This window comes from Equus quagga, chromosome 1 (assembly GCF_021613505.1).
Source record: "Equus quagga isolate Etosha38 chromosome 1, UCLA_HA_Equagga_1.0, whole genome shotgun sequence".
NCBI classification, from domain to species: domain Eukaryota; kingdom Metazoa; phylum Chordata; class Mammalia; order Perissodactyla; family Equidae; genus Equus; species Equus quagga.
In genome coordinates, this window is record NC_060267.1 from 118,047,997 (window position 1) to 118,069,930 (window position 21,934).

The 21,934-nt window shown below is 38.5% G+C and overlaps 1 protein-coding gene across 14 annotated transcripts in view; it reads left to right on the forward strand.

Annotated features, from left to right (window-relative positions):
* The window catches only part of FOXP1 (forkhead box P1), a 574,868-nt gene that overhangs the window by 504,793 nt on the left and 48,141 nt on the right, over positions 1-21,934 (forward strand). For all 14 annotated transcript variants that reach the window (XM_046667607.1, XM_046667598.1, XM_046667622.1 and 11 more), the window contains one exon: positions 13,434-13,538. In XM_046667607.1, coding sequence (XP_046523563.1) covers positions 13,434-13,538 — 105 coding nt within the window. The remainder of the gene's footprint in view (positions 1-13,433; positions 13,539-21,934) is intronic.

Genomic DNA, 21,934 nt, shown 5'->3' on the forward strand with positions numbered 1-21,934 from the left:
TGTTGTTTAGTGGTTATGAGTGTGGACTCTGTAACCGGACTGCCTGCATTCCAATACAGGCTGCCCACTTAAGTTACTTAATCTTAGATTAAGATTAATCGCTGTGCCTCCGTTTTCCATCTGTGCAATGGGTATGACACCAGGCCTTGCCTCACAGATTAACCATGAGGATTAAATGAGTTAATACACATTTTAGTCTCTGGCACATATATGTGCTCAATAAATATTAGTGATTATTGTTTGTTGTCAAAGTTATTTATTCATTGAAAAAACATTTATTGAACATTTGTTCTATACTAACTATATAGGTTCTGAGAATTAAAAGATGACTGTGACGTAGTTCTTTCCCTTAAGGAGCTCATAGGCTAATCGGAGAGACAAACATGGAAACAGACTCTTGCAACACAGTGTAATCAAGTGCAATGATATGGATGTCAACGAAATGTGATACACGGTGCATGATGTGTTCAAAATGAGCGCTAGTGGAATATCGTAGGATATGTGTTTCCACCCCCTTGTTACCCCCCCCAATGTATGCATCAGGTGAGTTTTTTTTTTAACGCAATGAGCTCGGTGAAGGAAGGTTCCTTGTCTCTTGTCAGTTGCTCCATCCTGATCATCTGGGCGTGCAGTAAGTGCTGCATTTCATTGCAGAGCCTTGATGAAATGTTCAGAAGCAGGTGAACTAATGAGATGTTAAAGATCAAGAACCCATTAAGAGTAGTCATGTATTTGCTGCCCTTTGGCCACAGATGCTGTAGAAGTAATTGGTTAGCCTTTGTTGATACTTAGAGATGCTCTAAATGAGAGAGAAAATTTGGGCTTCTGGTAAGAACAACTCTCAATCTTTAGCTTGCGTCAGGATCTTCTGGAAACCTGGCTGAACTCGAGCCCTTGTGTTTCTGATTCAGTAAGTTGGGGTGTGGCCTAAGGATTCGCATCTCTGGGAAGCACTCAGGGACCATACTTTGAGAACCACTGCTCTAGCACGCCCCAACTGCTGTCCTTACACTGCGTCATTCTTCCCCTTCTACTGTTCAACGTGACAGAGAAGTGATCTGGATAACTGTTATTGTTATTTAGGACAACGTGTGTTTCAGTGCCAAGACTCATCATTTCAAAGAAAGAAATTCTTGAGACTTTGACCCAAAATAAACTATTTTATGGAACAAAATTCCTTTTAAAAAATTCCTAATATTGACCTTTAAATCCTTGGAAGTACTCTGGTTTTGTCTTTCTTGTTTTTTGTTTTAATGCCTGAAAATGCTTTTTGTGCTTCAGTCCTCTGCCTGCTCTCATTCTGTTCCTTGTGGCAGTTGAGCTCCTATTGATACTTTAAAGCCCAGATGAAATATTACAGAATATCCTGTTCCAGCCATGTGTTCAGTTCTCTGTCTCTCCAACTGGAGAATCTGGCAGAACTCTTTCAGAGAGAATGAGAACTTAGTCACGGCCTCCATCAGTGACCTCCAAATGTGTTTGATTATTCACCCCATCAGTACTAAAAATGTTGAATATGCACCCCTATTAAGTGGACTCTTAATTATATACTTATCTAATATTTTACCTACATTATAAAATTAGAGAGTAGGAGGGTGAGAACTGTGTATACATATACACACATTTGTGTATTCATACAAAGGTTCTAGTATTATCTAAACACGTTCGTGCAGAAGTTTTAATATTATCTTACCACCCACCCATGATCTTCTTATAAATCCCAGTTTACAGACTTGATCTAGGAACCCAACACAATGCTCTCACAAAGTAGATGTTTAGTAAAACAGATTGAATTAAGGGTAGAGAAGAGTTTAATCCAGTGAACATTATTGAAGCATCTTGTACTACAGAGAGATAAAAGTAATTCCATGAAGCAGAAAGCAATTCTAAGGGAACATAAATGCAAGTGCCTAACGATTTTGAGCCATTTTGTATCTTTAACCCCCTCATCCCTTCATCTCCTGCTTTCTCATCTGGCCCTCACCCGTCGGTTACGTGATTCTTGTGGTTCTGGAGTGCAGTTGTGCTGACTTCCGTAGCGTACTGGGGACAGGGATTAAACAGGAAGAATTAGTATTGGAACTTTTATTTATGCTCTTTGGTTTTCTGAGTATTGTTGGTTCCTCTCACATATGGACAGGGTTCCACATAGACCTTGTGACTCACCAGTGCAAACACACTTGCACTGACATAATGAGAATGCCTGCCTAATGGTGTTAATAATTTCTGGATTAGTGGTCCCTATGTCTGTATTGACACAGTTGCTCACAGCCACTCTTTGGAAAGCATTCTGTTTTCTTAACGAGATCCCAGTGTTAATGCTGCCAGTGGTGAACTCTGGCTTACAAACTCAGAATAGCCCTTATTGGTGGCAGAAACAAAAGCTGCACCTCTGCCTTTTCTCTTTCTTTTCCTTTATTTATTTCTTCACTCATCACCATGCAAACACAGGCATTCTGCCTTTGTCATCAACTGCTCTGTGTTTGTGACTGCCTGGTGGGAACACACCAGACAGCCTCAGATCCTCAAACTCTCATTCTCTCCTCCGTTGTGCTCTGTGCCACATACTCCTGGCATGTGGGAATCAAGATGGCGCGTTTCGCCCAGTGCAGCTGAAAAGGGAGATTGGTGATGTGGATGGTAAAGGAAGTAACTGCCAGACTTACAACCTATCATGGCCCCCAACCTCAGGTTCTTACCATTGGTAAAGCAGCCAATTACTAGTCGCATCTCCAGCCTATGCGTGAGATGTTCCTAGATCCCGAATGATCACTTCTAGTCCTAGAAGCACCAGACACACTGCACTGTGTTGTTGTGGCCTTTGTGGGTCTTTGTCCCGTAATTCCAGGATGACCCTGAGGCTCTTCCTTTCCAATTGAAAACTCAAATTAATGTGTGTCTTCAGAGACTTGCCACTGGTTCATTGTCAACTCAGGAAGTTCATCCAGCTGCAGACTGGGTCTCCTTGAGGAATACTTCATGAGCTTTTGGTTTCCCAAACTTTAGTCATTTGAATATGTGTCCCATTGTCATGAGGTTTGCCATATCTGCTTATATTATTACTTATATTATTTTTTTAAATTGAATCATTTTTAAATTTAAATAAAATAAGCCTCATTCTCAGAAATGATATCTGTGAAATCAGAGGTTGGAGAGATACTAGATATATTTTTGTCTAATACAAATTAAAATAAATATGCCAGTTTTTAAAGATATGTATCCTTGCTCCACCGGACATTGTGTGGGCCACCATTGAGTGCGTGTATATCACATATTGGAATATTTTGGTAGGATTCCTTCTTTTTGCCGAGGAAAGGGACCTTGGCTGAACATGCTACAATGCCAGTTGGATTGAAACCCCGCTTTCATGGTATACCCTGGTTTCCTAGAAAAGCCCAAAACTATCACTTATCTTCCTAAAACATTAATTCAACATCCTGCTTCTTCACACACACATCGTCTACTTGCAGGCTCCTGGTTACCACCCAGCCTTAGAGGATACATAAGGCAGACCTCAAGATTGGGAACTATGAAGTTTTGAGTTGTTGTCAAACCCACTGACTTAACAGTTTACGCCAGGGTATTCCTGATCAGTATGTTACCTGACAAACTTTATTCACTGACTAAATCACTCAACAGATTTGTGCTAATGTAAAGTTGCTGTTTGTTAAACAGAACCAGGAAATTGTTTTTCCCTGTGCTAACTTCCTTCAGTCTTACCTGTTTTACTATATTAAAAAAAAAAAACCCTTGCATGTAATTCTTAAATAACTTTGGGCCATGAAGAGTTCTTATGAATTTGCAACTATTGCCTGGTGAGGTTGCCCCCTGCCTCTCCTTTCCATATTTATCGAGCTCCAACTTGCATTTCAGTCCACAATTAATAGAGAGGGCTTTTTCATGAGTGTCTCTTTAAGCACAATCATTTTGAGGTCAGATACAGAACAGGAAACTCTCAAGGTCTTTAGTGCTCAAGTTGTGGTCCCTGGCCCAATACTGTTGGCATCATCCAGGAGCTTGTTAGAATACTGGTCTTGGGCCCCACCCCAGAATTACTAAATCAGAATCTGCATGTTAAAAAGCTCCCCAGGCGATTTATATCCTTAATAAAATTTGAGAAGGATTACTCTAGGAATAGCGAAGATCGTGTGTTTTTACCCATAGACACAATTATAACCCTTTGTGCCCATCAACGATCTTTGAGTCATTCTCCAGCTATCTTCAATTTTTGCCATATCTCCCTATACCTATTACTGCTTTTTACTCACTATTTTTCTTAAAATTGAGTAACTTAAATAGGTTTCATGGAACGTTACCACCGAGAAGTCATGAATCTGATATATTAGTCAATTTCTGTTTTCTAGTATCCATGAGTGTGAATCCGTAACTACAAAAGTGGGGGTATTTGTATATCACTCAAACTCACCCAACACACCTCCTTAGCAGGCCGCACCCTGAGGACCATTGTAGAAAGGTGACCCTGTGTTTTCATTCAGGATAATTTGTAATTTGAGGAGGAAAAAAAACCCCACCATGGACATAAATGGTTAATAGCTTCTATTTTGGATGTAAAGTTAGTTAAGGTAGCCCTCACATCTCCAGGCACAATCTGAGAGCAGATAATAACAATAATCTCCATCATTGTTTAAAAGCACAAATCTGGCACTTAATAGACTAATTCACAGTCACTCCAATTGCAAGTTTTACTCATGAATATCATATCACAAGGGAATGTGAAATCCTCTAATTAAACATGATTTGAAAAGCAGCAGAAAATTGAGATGATGAGCGTTCTGGGGAAGGAGAGTCAAGGAGTCACTGCGTGAGACAGTGAAAGAGAGGGGAGCGCGTGTGTGTGTTCCAGTTGGTGGAGAACTCCATCTTTCCGTCAGTCTAGGATAGGCCCTTTAATAGGCTTTCATGAGACACCCTTCTCTTTGCGATAAGATTATAGAACCGGCTGCCAATTTACTTTTGGAAAACTGATTAATAAACACGTAGGATGGTGTATTTCTGTAATGAGTGAAAAGCAAAAACTGAGGCAGGATGCTAGAAATGCAGTATCTCAGGCGTCTCCCATCTCTTCGGTGTGAAATAAGAAACCCATCTGCTTCCCGAAGTGTTTTCAGTGAAAGTTAAAGGAGAAAGGTCATTTTTACAAAGATATAAGGAGGAAAGACGCAGTGCTCACATCAGTATTTCCCCTGTTCCCACGTAGCATTTGCACCTTTTTAGGCAGGTGTACGACCCCCCCACCCCCCGATACTACCCTACAACGCATGGAGAAACTTGACCTGTCGTTTTATTTTCTGCAAGAGACTAGGATTTGACTTCTGGCTGATTTTGAGGAGATACACAATAATATAAAAAATATCAGAAATAAACTGTACGATGGACAGTTGTGCTAGATGTTTAAGTGATCATCCTTTTTTCCTATTGTGAATCTGCATTGCTCTTCTTTATAGGGTCATCTGTGATAAATTTCCAAAGCCAGCTCACCTCGTGTGGTATCATTCAACTTGACTTATTGTATTTATCACAAGTATTTGATATCAATTAGTTTTTGAAAATTCAATACAAAAGAATCTGAAGTCTGGTTATGTTTTCAGATATCGCTTTATCACTAGAAATCAAATTCATACTCCCAAGTTCATCCTAAGAAATCGCTGATAGGTTACTTAAATCTCTTTGAAAGTAGGATGTGGTAGCAAAGGAGAAGACAGGGAAGTGTGATAGGAACCAAACAGTGCAGAGAAAGAAAGTAGGGTCATTTTTGTGTAAGTTGTTGTTAAAGAATTAAGCAAATAAAAGAAAAAGCTTTAAAATAGAGGCTTCTGTTGTTCGAGTCATAATTGATTATAAGGCCCTTTTTATTAATATATAGCCCTGAATCAGTGTATCAAGGGATCACCTTTCTGGAAACCTGAGGTATCTGGAGTAGCTTCATGTTTTGGCTGGGGGCCAGCAGCCCTTGCCACCCAGGCCAAAATCATAGGCTGTGCTGGATCTGAGAGGGGAGGATTCTGTGGCTGACAGTGTTATTGGGGTGGACATAAGGAAGCATGTGCACGTGGACATGAGACCAAAGAATTGGAAAGGAGACAGTCAAGGGGGAGACTTGAGCCTTAGGGAGGCAGAGAGAGAGTTTGTCAGAGAACTGCTCTTCATCATTAGTATCCTGGGTGCCTGGCTCCGAGTCAGCATTCCATTAATGTTGGCTGACTGGATGAAAGGCCAGAATGGTGGGAGAGGAAGATGGCCAGGGGCCCGCGGGGAAGGGAGGGAAGCAGAACAGCTTCTAAGTCAAAGGAGGTGGGAAAGGGGCTTCCTTGTGCTTTTTGGTGTATGTCTTTGCAGGGGGTGGGGAATGGTTTAAAAGGGAATAGCTTCCTCCTGCACAGCAGCCTAAGGACTCCGTTACTCCTCACTGGAAGATGTAGATCTCGTTCATTCCTTTAACCAGTAGTCATTAAGCACCTGTTCCTTATTCATCTTGTCAGTAACGTGATATGTCATTTGTGCCCATTTCCTATTCTGTCTGCGTATCTTTGGTAGAAGTTTGGTGGAGGTTTTAGCACTGGCAGGAGCAACGCTGGTCATCTTGTGTGACTCCCTTCAGTTTTCAAATGAGGAAATGGAGGGTAGGGCAGTTAACTGACTTGCAGGGTCCCTGGTTATTTAGCGCATCGGTGATGAGAAGTGAGGTCTTCATTCACCCAGCTCCCAACCCTCCCCATCGAGAGTACTGGCCCTCAATAAAAGATTAAGTTACACTCTGTTTTTGTGATAAGCAGAGAGATCCGCAAAGCACATTCTGCAAAGATTTTTCAGCACGCCAAAGGATCACCGGGGTCCGGGAAACAAAGTTGTCCCTAGGCACTTATTCAAAAAGTTTAGTTGTTAAGGTTTTATTTTTATTAAAAATTGATCTCTGCCTCCCACCTCAAACTTCAAAAGTTATTTTATAATTTAATGTAATTTCAAAAGTTATTTTGTAATGTGAGTATAAATTCTTTTGAGAATGGGAGCAGTATGTTAGGGGAAAAGAAATCTAGCAAAAGTAAAGAAAAAAAATTCTCCTAACCTTATATTTATGGTCAGTTGGCTTTGGTAAAGGGACCAAGAAAATTCCTTAGGATAGAATTATCAATCTTTTCGTCAAACGGTGCTGGAACAAAATGCAAAATAATGAAATTGGACCCGTACCTCACACAATATACAAAACTTAAAATGGATCAAATGTGAGGACTAAAGCTCTGGTTTGTTAAATGTGACACCAAAAGCACAAGGAACAAAAGAAAAAAGATAAGTTTTTAAAAACTTTACTGCCTCAAAGTACACACCATCAAGAAACTGAAAAGACAGTCCACAAAATGGGAACAAATACTTGCAAATCATATATCACATAATGGACTTGCCTGCAGAAAATATATATATTAAAAATACTCTTGCAGCTCAACAATAGAAAGGTAAATAATCCAAATTTTAAAAATGAGAAAGCGTCTGAGTAGGTGTTTTTCTAAAGAAGATGTACAAATGGTCAATAAGCACATGAAAAGTTGCTCAGTATCATCATCACCAAGCAAATACAAATCAAAAGCACAAAAAGGTACACTTCACATCCACTGGGGTGGCTAAAATAAAGACATACAACAAGTGCTATCAAGGATGTGCAGAAATTAGAACCCTCAAGCCATGCTGGTGAGCATATGAAGTCGTACAGCTGCTTCGGAAAATAGTCTAGCAGTCCTCAAAATGGTACCCACAGAGTTGTTACCACATGACCCAACAGTTCTACTTTTAGATATGTACCCAAAATAATTGAAAACATACACTCAGACAAGTACCTGTACGTGCATTTTCATATTACCACTATTCACAATAGCCAAAATGTGGAAAGAGCCCAAATGTTCATCAACAGATGAATGGATAAACCAAATGTATTATATACATACAGTAGAATAGTATTCAGCCGTAAAAAGAGAAATGAAGCACTGACACATGCTGCAATGTGGATGAACCTTCAAAACATGTTATCTGAAAGAAGCCAGGCACAAAAGACCACATACTATATGATTCCATTTATTTGAAATGTCCAGAATAGGCAAATCTCTAGAAACAAAGTACATTAGTGGTTGGCAGGAGCTGGGGGTTGAGAAGAAATGAAGAGTGACTGCTAATGGGTGCAGGATTCTTCTGGGGTGTGATAAAAATGTTCTAAAATTATATTGTGGTGATGCTTTCACAACTCTGTGAATATACTCAAAACCATTGAATTATATACTTTAAATGAATGCATCGTATGGTATCTGAATTATACCTCAATAAAACTTAAAGAAAAATATATGTGATAATTTCGAGTGATTGGAGCATGACCAAGAGTCTTCCATAACTTAATTTAGACAACAACATGCAAGTGAGATAAAATGCAGTTTCTAATTTTGGTTTAATTTTTTGGGGGGGCAGTGGAGGAGAAGGTATAAACCCTAATGGGCACAGATGTAGCCTTTTATTAAGGATGAATCAGAAAGTTAGGAAGAAAACGGAGAGAAGACAGATTGGAAAAGGACACAAAGCGATTGCGGGAGACTTAGAAGACTGAGGTGAGAACGTGGGTGAGAGCACAGGAAAAGCTGAGAATGTGTCTTCAGGAAGAAGGAACATTGGCATTTACATTGGCAGGAAATGTCTTGGGGTAAGGAGGTCTCTATTCTCTTCATCTCCTTCAAAGATGATTCTCCTCTTGGTTACCAAGGGAAAGTTAGCTTACAAGACTAATAGTGTAAGGACCGCTGAAGTCTGCATGCTGGAAAGGAGCAGTTGTTCTGTTTTAGCAGGTGAATCATAGGTTCCAATTTTGAGTTTTGGTTAAGCGGTGAACTTGGGAATGTTATAGTGAATGGTCGCCACTGAAGAACCGTAACCGTTATACAAAATCTTCTCGAAAGCTGAAGTCAGTGTTGGAGTTAAGGCTCTGGCTGGTATTCTTTGACATAAAAAAGAATAAACAGAAAAAATTCTTAAATAAATGCCATTGAGAATGACACCATTACACTGTCCTAAGTATATACTGTATTTAATATCATGTAATGTCGGGGATTGTTATTACATATTTATGTGTAATTATACTTCTCATAGCAAGTTGGTTCTTTCTAATCTGAAATGCTATCACTATTCTTGTGTTAAAAATATATTTAATTTTTACATATCAAGGATTATCAAGAGAAATTTAAATCAGCTGGCTTTTCTCCATTGCATACTATTTGTGTTTCATATATTCAGAATAAAATTAAATAATAGAAAGTGTCAAAACGCTATTTTCTCAAGTGGATTGGCATCATTCTGGTTTTTACCTTCAAGAATAAAAAGAAAAAGGCAAACACTAATTGAGTGTATATCTACATAGAAATTAAATAGAATAATATTATTTACTGCCTGTTCGTTCATGAATCCATCTAACATTGATTGGGCTCATGTTCCGTGTGTGAGGTACTGAGAATGTGCAGATGAATTAGACAAATCCCTGGCCCCTAGGAGTTTTCAACCTGGAAATTTATAGTAAAAAATACTTCATTAAACAGTTGACCCTAAATTTTTAAAAATTTAATATAGGGGCAAACATCTTCAGATCCCTTCCAAATCAAATACGTCTTTATTCATCACTGACCTTGGCAGCTTTTCGAAAGTCATACTTCTCACATTGGTGAGTTACCCTTGAACAGTTTATTTAAATGATTAGGCTTCACAGGCTTGATCTGCCCATCAGATGCTCAGATCGTCATTTTTTTCACCATGTTTCATCCTGTAAATGTAATTCTAAATTAATTCAAGTTAAAAATTTCTTGTACTCATTTTTTTATTTCCCTTTTTGTCCCTTTTTGGCAAGTCCCAAAAGGCAGTAGGAATATAAATGCTTGTTCCACTTTTCTGATGAAACAGAAAAGCTCCCATTCAGAGGTCCAGCTGGTGGTGTCTGATGGTGCTTCATGCGGAATGACTCAAAGGCCAGAAGCCAGACTCAGCCACACATGCAGTGAGTGTGTGGCATTTGCTGTGCCACCGTCAGAGCTGAAAATTGAGTCCTGCATAGCACGATTTTGTGTGTGTGTGTGTATCTGTGAAAAATTAACAATTGCACAGAGAACAAATTCCTACAATGCACAAAATGAAAACTTCAGAAGATATATAAAGTGATGTGGTGAAAATTTAGTTTCCCTACTTACCCCTGGCTCCCAGGACCCCTCCCCAGAGGCAACAGTTGTTCCGGTATCTTCCATGTCTGTCCAGAGAGATTCTGCCAGGGCACCACTGCCAGTCTGTTCCTTTTCCTTCCAAAGCCAAGCACTTTATTTCAGATGATTGTGTGTTTAAAAGTATCCAATTATATATTAAATATGAAAAGCAAGTGACAATAGTATGTATAGTATGTGTCCATTTTTGTGAACTAGTAATACATTAGAAGAAAAATGCAGCTCAGTGATGTCCCATAATGTTAGCAGTGTCATGTAGAGTGGCGTTATTAGGTGTGGGGTAGAGTGGGGAATAGACTTTCTTCAGTAGCCAATCAGTGTTATATGAACTTTTTAAAATGAGTATATTCTCTTTTCATAATAAAACAATGGTTTTAACATAGCGGCCCATTTTCAAGAGGTCTTCTGAGTGTGTAAATATGTGTGCATGTGTGAAGAGTTTGAGTTTCTCTAGGCTTAGGTGTGACTGGTTGTCCTTCTAAGGTGTTAGTGAATTCTCACCTGTGCTTATTTTGACATAAGGATACCAAGTTGAACTAAATAATAAATTCTTAAAGGAGAGTGGTTTTTATGCAGAAGATGGAGCCCTCACAAATAGTTAACCAAAAATGGAGGGGTCTTGGGAAAAATGGCAAACAGCGTGTTAAACCATGTACATTTTATTTCTAGTCATGAATTCCTCTGGTGAACACACGTCATTTTCTTTCATACTATTATTTTCAGGACACTCAGCTTAACCTGAGAAGCAGAGTAGAACAAGCATTTGCAGTTTTTAACTAGCGATATGAATTTTATGTCCTAACTAGTTGAGGCTCCTCGTTTCCAACTTAAAGAATCACACAAAATATGGATAGTGGCTAAGAATGTACTCGGCGTGTAGCATTCTTCAAGAGCAACTTAATAGAGTGTTCACAGGGAATTTTCACATTTAGTATTCATTAATTGAGTGATTCTGTTTCTCTGAATGTATCTCCTGGTCAAAATCAGTTATAGACTAGGGTATTTAGTCTGGTAAATTTTGTTCATAAATATAGGAAACATGGAGGGGATCTCAGTGTCCAAAATAGAGGAATGGTTAGGTAAATTTTGGCATGTAACTAGAGCTAAGATGGTATATGAGAGACTGTTACGCATCAGTAAATAAGGTTTTTTATAGATCAGTTGATAACACGAGAAATTATTTACAAAATGATGTTAAATATAAAAGAATGATATAAATCCTTATGCCTTCATTTGTCAGAATGCATATATGTGTGTATTTGAGGGCAGTTTTTTCTTTGCAATATTTTTCAAGTTTTCTATAACAAATATATTAACTTTGAACATGAAAATAACTTAATCTTAATAAAATGGATAAAGAAAATATTATGGTTATTTTTTTTCTTCTTTTCATTTTAGTTATTGACAGGAACAGTGTTTTTCTTTAAATGATTTCCTTTCCTCAGAATACCTGAGAATTCCAGTCCTGAGACGAATTCTTTAATTTCCAATATTGTCAGTAATTTTTAAAAATTCTATTTTTGAACTGTATTTTTTGCCGTTTTATTGATGTAATTGACATACAGCATTGCATCAGTTGTATAGCATAATGATTTGACTTTCATATATCGTGAAATGATACCACAATAAGTTTAACATCTATCATCTTATATAGTCATGTCTATTTTTTTCTTTAAAAAATTTGAAGATGGATAGGTAGAAAGTCTTTCCTTCAATCCATTGGAATTTTACTCTCTTAACTGCTTAGAGACTGTCCTTTATCACTGGGCTTTATAAACCTCACTATAGCTATCTTATTTCACTTGTCTTATTCTTTTCTCCCATGGGGGCGCCTTTCAGTGCTTTCACAAGTTAGATTTCTGCAATTTTTTTTGGTTCCCAGATTTATTTTCTATTTTAAGACAAAATAGCTTGTCATTATTTTCAAATTATATTAAGTTTCCAGCAAAATCGTTCAAAAGCGTAGGGAGACTTACTGATCTTTGATAGAAGGTGTTGTTCTGTGTATTTGTCTGTCTACTATTAATGATCTTTAGTTCAAATGTTCATGATACGCTCACTCCACAATGATTATAAGTCAGGGGCTAGTGGCATTTGGGTATGTCTGCTCTATGAATGTGAATTGATAAAATATATGAATACACATCCTAGTGGTAATATAAAATACAAGCCCCTCGTGTGTATATGTGTGTGTGTGTAATCATAATTCACAGCGCTTGAAGTTCAAAGTCAAGCAGAGGCAGTGGAATAAGTTGCAAAATAGCTAGCTCCTTGAAGAGAATGTGCTTGAGTACAAAACAGAACTCTCAATGTTAGTTTTACATTTCTATTTGATGGAATCTAAGGTTATAGAAACGGCTGTAAAAATAATTTGTCTGAAAGAAGTCTGGATGCAGAAACCTAATAGAGAAAATATTTGAGAATATGGTTCATCAGCGAGTGCAACAGATACACTTCCCCAAGCGCCACGTGGCGCGGATCAAAGCATCCCATGACTTGGATCCGAGTGGCCAAATCATTACGTATCGATTGGAACCCCACTGGAGGATTAACCCCTTCGCGTTCATGCCAAGTTTTCTCTCACTCTTGGTGTCCGTATTTTTAGGGATATAATCTTCCTGCCACTATCGCCTTTTTCTTTTTTTAAGATAATCGTCTAGTTGGATATCATTTATCTTTCAAAATTATTTTGTTCTTATTCTAAATTATTTAATGGCACTATTCTTTGCTTGAACGCAAAAAGATTGTACAATTATGCAAAAGCAGTTCGTGGCGGAAGGGAGGAGGAAGAAATGTGTAATATTCTGGGTACAAGACAGCAAGAGAATCTCAAAATCAAGTACAGATTTTATAACTTTCATTATGTAGATTAAATGGTAAGTTCTAGCTTTTTAAAGCATCCTTTGCAGTCTGAGTAGAGAGTTTGCCTCTCACAAAAGCGTGTCAGACACTTTTCATACATGGTGGTACATTTCTAGCACTGGACCATTCACCCTTTGGAATTAACTCTTGCTTTTAAATAACAATGCAGAATTAATTAGTAAATTCCAGGGGAAAAGGAAAGCACAGGTTCGTTCATGTCCACATTTGGCCATGTGGGCTCACTCCTCTTGCTTTTGGCGTCTGCTGGGATGGTTTTTGGCAGCAAATTCACGCTCTTGCCCTCTGTGTGTTTTCTTTCAGTTTGTCCCACGAGGAGCATTCCCATAGCCATCCTCTCTATGGACATGGTGTGTGCAAGTGGCCAGGCTGTGAAGCAGTGTGTGAAGACTTCCAGTCATTTCTAAAGTAAGAATGATTTTATATTGCTTGCTTCTTTTACATAGCCATTACCTCCCACTGTCCATGCTTTTCCTCGTAAAATGCCTTTTTGATGGAGGGTTTCACACCACCGTTTGGAGAGTGGACTCTAAATCACCAGGTCTAGCACACTGTCATAGGAATAGTTACAACATCTATTGAGGGTTGCACAGTAAAGGGGAAAGATTTATACCCAAGAGTAGTTTTGATACTCCTAGGACGAGCCTATGTTTACCTATATTTCCGTGATTAAATAAAAATGCTCCCAATATTAAACTTGAAATAATTCCATTTTCACTTTTATTCATGTCCTTCCACACTATCAGTGATATATGCACTGACTCTTAATTTTATAAAATCAGTGTCAATTACTGGCCAATTGCAGCTTGGTGATTGGGCCTCCTTGTTATTATACAAATGACTTTATAAACTTAAGCAATGGATGCTGAGGAAATGCTACCAACTTAATTCTCATCTTTTGATATTGCTGTTGACTTCTGTTCAGATTCTTGTCCTTATAGGGAGAATGGAGTAAGTTTAATTTCTGCAGCTAAAGTATGCCTAAAACTTGGGTTATCCCATTTGAATCTCTAAAGCTGATAGAGTGTCTCTGTAGGTGAATGATAGGTTAATCCTCTCGTGGCGGAAGTGAGATACTCCTGTACTACATCTTAATATTTCCCTTTCCTATGGTACCTTGTCCTTTAAAAATATTTAGACTAAATTGCCTTGCATTATTGACATCACATAAATATATTCATAATATCGTTGAATCATTGATGTATGGACTGAATGTAATATTACATTTTTTAAAATATATTTATATATCGTGCAGCATATCTGGGTGCATGATGGTTTACAAATTGGGTATTGGGGGGGCTTTCCCTCTGGTTTTTCTGGCTCATTCAAGCACCAGGAAATGGAGGCTGGCTGATTTATGGGCAGGTCTCTGGTTTTATATAGTCTTTACATTGTTAGAACAATCTCTATACCTATCTTTATGGACCTAGATACAAATATTGTGATAAACACACGCTTAGAGATCTGTCTATGTTACCTGCAAGCAGTTTTGGTGAATATCACTTTTTGATTAATGAATGGAAGCCTGTGAGTCCACTTCATAGCTTCCTAGCTTTAATATTTTACTTCATGAACATTATGTGATCATTAAAAACTTAAGTACTTATAATTTTTTAAAACGAGATATCTAAAATTGTTTCTAAATATCAGCCATCAAGAGCAGTGTGACACTATTTTAAATTAAGCTACAGCCCTTTACAATGATTATGATTCAAGTTAGTGCTATTGGGCTTTGTTCTCTTATAAATCACTCATTATAGAATCTTTGTTTTGTTATTTCCCGATCATCTGCCTAATTGTATTTAGATAATGAGAAAAAGATCTTGGCAGAAACCACTCTTAGATTCTGATTTCTCCTTCTGCACCCGTGCTATCTTTGGTAAATATCTTGATGCTAATTTTACTCATCTATAGAATGGCCAATAAACATCTATGTATATGATTTATTTTTATATAGTCTCTAGAACTATAAAACTGCTGTCAACATTCTCAGTGACATGTGTCAATTTTAAAGTCACAAGGGAAGAGGGCAGTTTTCCAATTTTGACCCATTTAAAAAATGTTGTGAATAGCCTAAGTATTTCCACTGTAATCCTCAAATCGTGTCTGTTTAGTATGTGATCCGACAGATAATTTATAAATAAGTAAATACAGCACATATATATATGTGTGTGTGTGTGTATACATATGCATATGTACAGTCATGCAGTGCTTAACGAAAGGGACAGGTTCTGAGAAATGCGCTGTCAGGCGATTTCACCAGCGTGCGAGCATCATACTGTGCGCTCACACAAACATAGATGGTATAGCCTGCTACACAGGTGGGTTGTATGGTACTAACTTATAAGACCACCATCATATATGTGGTCTGTTGTTGACCAAAATGTCATTATGCAGCACATGACTGTGTGTTTATATGTGTGTGTGTATGTGTATTTTTAAAATATACCTCCACAAAGAGACAGCACCCTTCCAAACCACATCTAGTACTAAAGAAAAGAATCTAAAGATCATTAAAATTGGGACCTAGACTTGATTGCTATGAAGAAGCCCTTTTCTCTTCTAAGGATGTGAAGAGTCTGGCTCTTGTCTGCGAAACCCCCCATCAGTTCTTTTTTTTAAAGATTGGCACCTGAGCTAACAACTGTTGCTGGTCTTCTTTTTTTTTTTCTGCTTTTTCTCCCAAAATTCCCCCAGTACATAGTTGTATATTTTAGTTGTGGGTCCTTCTAGTTGTGGCATGTCCGACGCCACCTCAGCGTGGCCTGACGAGTGGTGCCATGGCCGTGCCCACGATCCAAACCAGCGGAACCTTGGGCCGCTGAAGCAGAGCGTGCCAACTTCACCACTTGACCATGGGGCCAGTCCCCCCCCCCCCCCCCGCCCCCCCGCCATCAGTTCTTTATTGTGGTTTTGCACATGACATGACATGTTCTCAGTTCGCGTTTGCTCAGTGGAATTGGAATGCCTATTATGAACCTGCAGCTGTTGCTTGTTTATTTCCTCATATTTATTTATTGACTTATATTTGTCAGAAGACTTTTGTTTGCAAGCTGTAGAAACTCAAAGTTAAGCCAAAAAAAAGTGGGGAGGGGGTAGATGAGGGATGATAATTGGCTCCTGTAACTGGGAAGTCCACTGGTACAGCTAGCTTCAAGTATGGCTGGATCCAGGTGCTTAAACAAGGTTATGGGAGTATTGTTTCTTTGTCTGTTAGCTCTGTTTTCTTCTGTGTTGCCTTTATTCTTAGGCTGTTTCCAAGTGGAACCAAAGAAGACAAATTTATGTGCCACAAGTTTATCAATCTCAGAGTGCATCTCTTTTCCCATAATTCCAGAAAAAGTCCTGGACAGACTGTCATTGGCCCAGATTGAGTCATGTGTTCTAGCTTTAACCATCTAGAGCAGAAGATGTTCACCCTACGTGAACCACATGGGGGCTAAGGATGAGTGACTTAGTTCCTGAGAGTGAAAAATGAGTATTGTAAACTAGCAAAGGGAGAGTAAATGCTGAATAAGAAAAACCTTCTAGCACTCAGTTCTCTTGGTGCTCTCCTGAGTTACACATTGATGGGCCATGTATGACAAATTCAGGGTTTTGATTTTCCTTTACGGTATGACTTTAGCTCTTGGAAATTCAGAGTTGTCTTCAGGTTTCTGGATCGCGCCTAACGTCGTGGAAAATTCGTCTGGCAGATTCACATCTCCCACACCCCTGGCAGTCTAAAGGGTAATCACATTGGCTTTGACGAAACCAACTTTGCTTTCCGTTGAACTGGACTGGAAGAGTTACCGTACTTCTTGTGGCTCAGACAAAAACCGCGTGGCCTTTTTAAATGATGTTATGGTGGAGTCATTGTTACCGGGAAGTGAAGTTGTAAGCATTTCTTCTCAAATTGCCAGATTTCTAGACTCTGAAAGCACCTCTTTCCTGGGCCCACTCTTCTCTGCCATTATCCCGCTAAAGGTGTGTTCTTATGGTTTAAGCAAATTGATACCAGTGATGCTTGGATTCTCCAAGGAGCTCTTACTCAACAAAATGGAGCATTGCTCTAACCTTGATTTAGGTGTTGCTTTGTAGATTTTTTTCACCTCTCTTCTAATCCCCTAATTTTATATTTCCCTATGAAGAGTTCATAATTAAATAATCCTGAGCTGTGCAAAAGGCACAGTTCCAAGTGCTTTACATATATAACTCACATAACCACAACCACCTTGTAGTGGTAAGATTGTAGTATTACTCTCAACCTACAGATAAGGAAACCAAGGCACAGAGAGGGTGAGTGATTTTCCCACGGCCTCACAGTTAATAAGAAGTGGAGTCAAGATCCAAACCCAGGCAGTCTGGCTTCATAGTACTTGCTCTTAACTGCTGCACAATACTGCCTGTTAGAAGCAGTGGGATTTCTGTATGCTTTCTACTTATGGCAGTAGGTTTAAAGAAAGCTTTGAAGAGAGGCAGATTGGGTAGTGAAGCTACTTAGCATTAGTGTGTTCTTTGAGCTTGTTACACAGCGTCCCTGAGCCCCCGTATCAGCATATGTAATTTGATATGATAATAATAACTACCTCTTGGGGTTAGAATTAAAAGGTACATCATGTAAAGTGCCTAGCCCATAGTAGGCACTCTTTACACATGTTAGTATTTCTTTTGTTTTCTATTGAAGTATATAGATAGATAGATAGATAGATAGACAGAGCTATATATGTAATTTCCTTTTTTTTTTCTCGTGAGGAAGATTGTCGCTGAGCTAACATCTGTGCCAATCTTCCACTGCTTTATGTGGGATGCCCCCACAGTGTGGCCTGAGGGGCAGTGCTGGGTGCACGCCCGGGATCTGAACCTGCAAACTCCGGGCTGCCAAAGTAGACTGCTCAAACTTAACCACTACACCACCAGGCCAGCCCCATGAAGTATATTTTTTAAAGAGGGATAATTTAAAATATCCAAACATTTCTGATCTTGTACCTAGGGAATGGGCTCTGACTATGCAAAGCATTGATGTGTCAAAAGAGATCCTTCTTTAGTATTATTTTTTAACTATAAATTTCTGGTAAAGACTCCCACACGATTGAATGTGATCTTAGGACAGGGGTGGCAAACTTTTTCCATAAAGGATCAGACAGTACATATGTTAGGCTTTTGCAGGCCATACAATTGCTGAAGGAGCCATTGGACCATATGTAAGGAATGGGCGTGGCTGGGTCCCTTAGACCGGTTTCCTGACCTCTGACCTAGCGTAAAATTTTTGGTATCATCACATTTTTTTAGCTGAGAAACGTTTTTGCATTGCTAAATGTTTTGCATTTCTATCCTGGGTTATTTTAGTTGAGCTTCACAGAGCCCTCATGTTTATTCATATTTGGGGAAAATATCCATGCATGTTTTACCCAGTTACTTCATTCATCAACCGCAGTTTTTATATTTACATGGGCGTGGGTTCTTCCACCTGGTTTTTTAGGGTTGAGTGTGAGACGGGAAAGTGACTTTGCTTGGTAACTGCTTTCTGATCTTCTGTTGCTCAGGCTAGTAAGATGTAACTTGTGGAGAAGCCAAGATCCGTTACTCAGGTTAGAAATCCCATCTGACAAGAAAATGCCACGGTTAACAGAGACGGGGTTAAAGGAAGCGAGGTGGGGCTCGCAGGCCTAAAAATGAGGCATAGTCGTTTCCCTCCTGAGGAAGAAATATCATAACTGTTGGTAAATCAAAACCAGAGATTTGACACTTTTCTGTGATCATTCTGCAGTGTTTGTTCCCAAGGTGAGGAATACCACAGGGCCCTCGATTTCAAAGATAAATACTGTACAAATAACCATCCTGTTGTCTTTCCCTCCCAGCCAACAGAGAGACGCTTTATCAGAATCAGCAGATACCCAGTCTATTGTACACATTTATTTCCCTGTTTCTTCTCAAAACAAGTTGTAGTTTTAGTGTTGGTTTTTTTTTTTTTAATCTATCAAGCATGAGTTCTCATGTGACTGTCGTATTTGTTAGAGCTAACTGATACCAGCAGGTGCTCCTGCTAACTCGGATGAAATCCTCCAGCCCCGCATTGCTTGCAATCCTCCGATGGCAGAAAAACAAAAACAAGCCTGGTACCATCCAGAGAGGTGAAGCTCGTCATGTTCTTCCATCCTCTCCCGGCTTGCGTCAATTTTTTTCTTTTTAAACCAGGTTGAAGACACAATCTTTACCAGTAGAAACATGAATTTATAATTCTCCCCTTTTTCTTTTTAAAAAAGGGCTCATATAATTCTTTGGCAAGGTAGGGAGTGGATTTGAAGGTTAAATCATGACCACATTTTCCTGTTTCCAACTTAGAATGTAAAATCAGACACAGACCCATAGTCTCACAAATACCAGGTACTCTCATGTGCTTGGGAAAAATATTTCTATTTCCCCTGGTTTTTCTTTTAGATGGTCACTTCTGTAACATCTAATAAAAGTATATTTTGTATCCTTGCTTCGTATCCATTTGAAAGGAATTGGGTTTTTTTTTTAATTTTTGTTTTTTGGTTGTTTCTCATGGAGAAAAGTACAATGCCAGACAGTCGAAACAGAAATTCCTTTGCCTGTTAGTCAGATGTATATTATTTAGGAAAGCCAACATAAATTTGATATGTGCTCTAATAGAAGACACGGTGAGAAATGTTGAAAGAAAATGCCCAGAGGTGGAACTTTGACCCTTTCGGAAAGGTCAAGGGCTGTAGACAGTAGAGGACATTTCATTGGTAATTTGCTTTTTAAAATTTTTTCTGTGAATGTTACTTCTAAAAACTGAAGAGTTTTTATGTGAAAGAAACTACTAAGTGCGCTCTGTAATGTTTTCACAAGTGTTTTTATCATGGTAACATCTTGTTTACTTTAGTTCCCTGCCTAAAACTACTTGGAACATGTTAAGAAAACATTTCAAGAAAGCCTCGACAAAGAGGCTTTTGTTAAACAGCCACCGTGAGGCTGCAAGGATCACAAAGGTGTTAACTTTCAGCCCCTTAAGCACTTCCACATGAAATTCCAGCAACTCTGTTTGTGGTTTTGGAAAAACAAAGTGTATGTTAAAGAAACCAGGTATATGCTAATACATGTCGAAGGAGGCCGGATATCATAAATTGTTTCAAACCCATTTGTGGCTCTCCTTTGCACGCCTGAATGTTCTGCAGTGAAATTACCTCTAGTTCATGCAGGAGACTTGAGCACATGTAGAAGGAATAGCCATCTATAGTGTGGGTGTATGCAAATTGAATTCCAGCCTCACAATTTAAATCTCAAGAACACGGGGATGAAGTTTTCCCCCATCAGATCCCAGGTGACAAGTCTTTGAGTCTCAGAAAAGGAGCTTAATATTTTTAGGAATTTGACTTTTCCACTTATCATCATTTTTGAGTTGTTTTATAAAAATAAAAATTGGGTGTTACCAAAAAACATTTTTCCCCCCCTTAAAAATGTCTCTCCTTTCACCTTTCTGACATTGTTGAGGAGTTCAGGACCTTTCCAAGTACTTAGAGGTCAGAGTGGCCTAAATACCACAGTGCCCTCTAGTGATCTATAGAATATTAGATAGAAAAGTTTAGACAAGTTTGCCAAAGATAACAGGCCCAGTGCCACCACTTTGCTCAAAAAAAGCAAATAACATTTGAATGCATTTTTTTCAGCAAACAGATTTTAGTCAGAAATGCAAATGAAATTTAATTTTTTCTTGTAGGCTTTGAAAGCATTAGAAAAAATTTTTAATGTCTACTTATGCAATTAATTCTACATATAACTGCATATGTCTATCTAGCACATGGTATCGCCATAGATACATTGTTGTGTGTTCTTATGTTTTAAGAGCCATTAGTTAGCCTAGGTATTTCACGTGATCATTTCCGGCGTGTAATTAGAAGGCATTACTTAAAAGACGGGGATCATCTTTGCTCCATACTTTTATTGACACTGTCTACCATATTATGGCCATGTCTAAATGGTAAAATTTATTATTAGCAGTAGTGTCACAAAAGTCTGAGACAGCGATTTTCCTTTCAATAAAAGTAGTTAAAAACCTTTTAGAAAATCCATAATTTTGATTGCTGGTACTTCATAAATGTATAACTGGTACTTTTTAGCTGTCTCTTTAGGGAAAAATGAGTTTTATCACCTGCAGTACCTGGGTTAATGAAATTGTGTGTTGGAATTTAGCCAGGATGAAAGATGAGATCATTCTAAGACACTAATATTGGCAACAGGTCTCATAAAAAGCTCTGACTCTTGAGTGAAGTATCATTAGATTTTTTTTTATTATTATTATTTTATTTAAATTGAGGGATTAAGTTAGTTGTCGTTTTCAAAGTTTCTGCACTAGTGAGATTCTCATTTGGCATCACATTCAAAACCCAGTGACCTAAAAACCTGTACAGAGCCAAGAGAAACAGAGAAATGTCCATCAGTGCCTAGGACAAGAATTTCCTTGCCTCAAATTTCAACTCCAGTTCCTGTTCAGACCTTTACAAATCACGACTCTCAGCTCAAATTTGAAATAATGCTGCCTTTTTCCCTGTGTTCCTCCTGTGTTTGATTGTTTGTGGATATTAGCTGTCCAGGAAATCCCATACTTACAGATATAAATCCAGAATGATCTTGTTTTTCCGCAGCCAGCCCAGGATGTATTAGACAGTTATGATGATTTGTTAATTTTTGTGACCTGTATTTATTTTATATGCGCTGTGTACTTTGAGGGTGGAATCAGCTGTTGAAATAGTCTTGTCTCTCACACACAGAAAGGAAGCACTCTACTTTTTCTTTTCTGCTTTGGGTTTTCTTGCTTT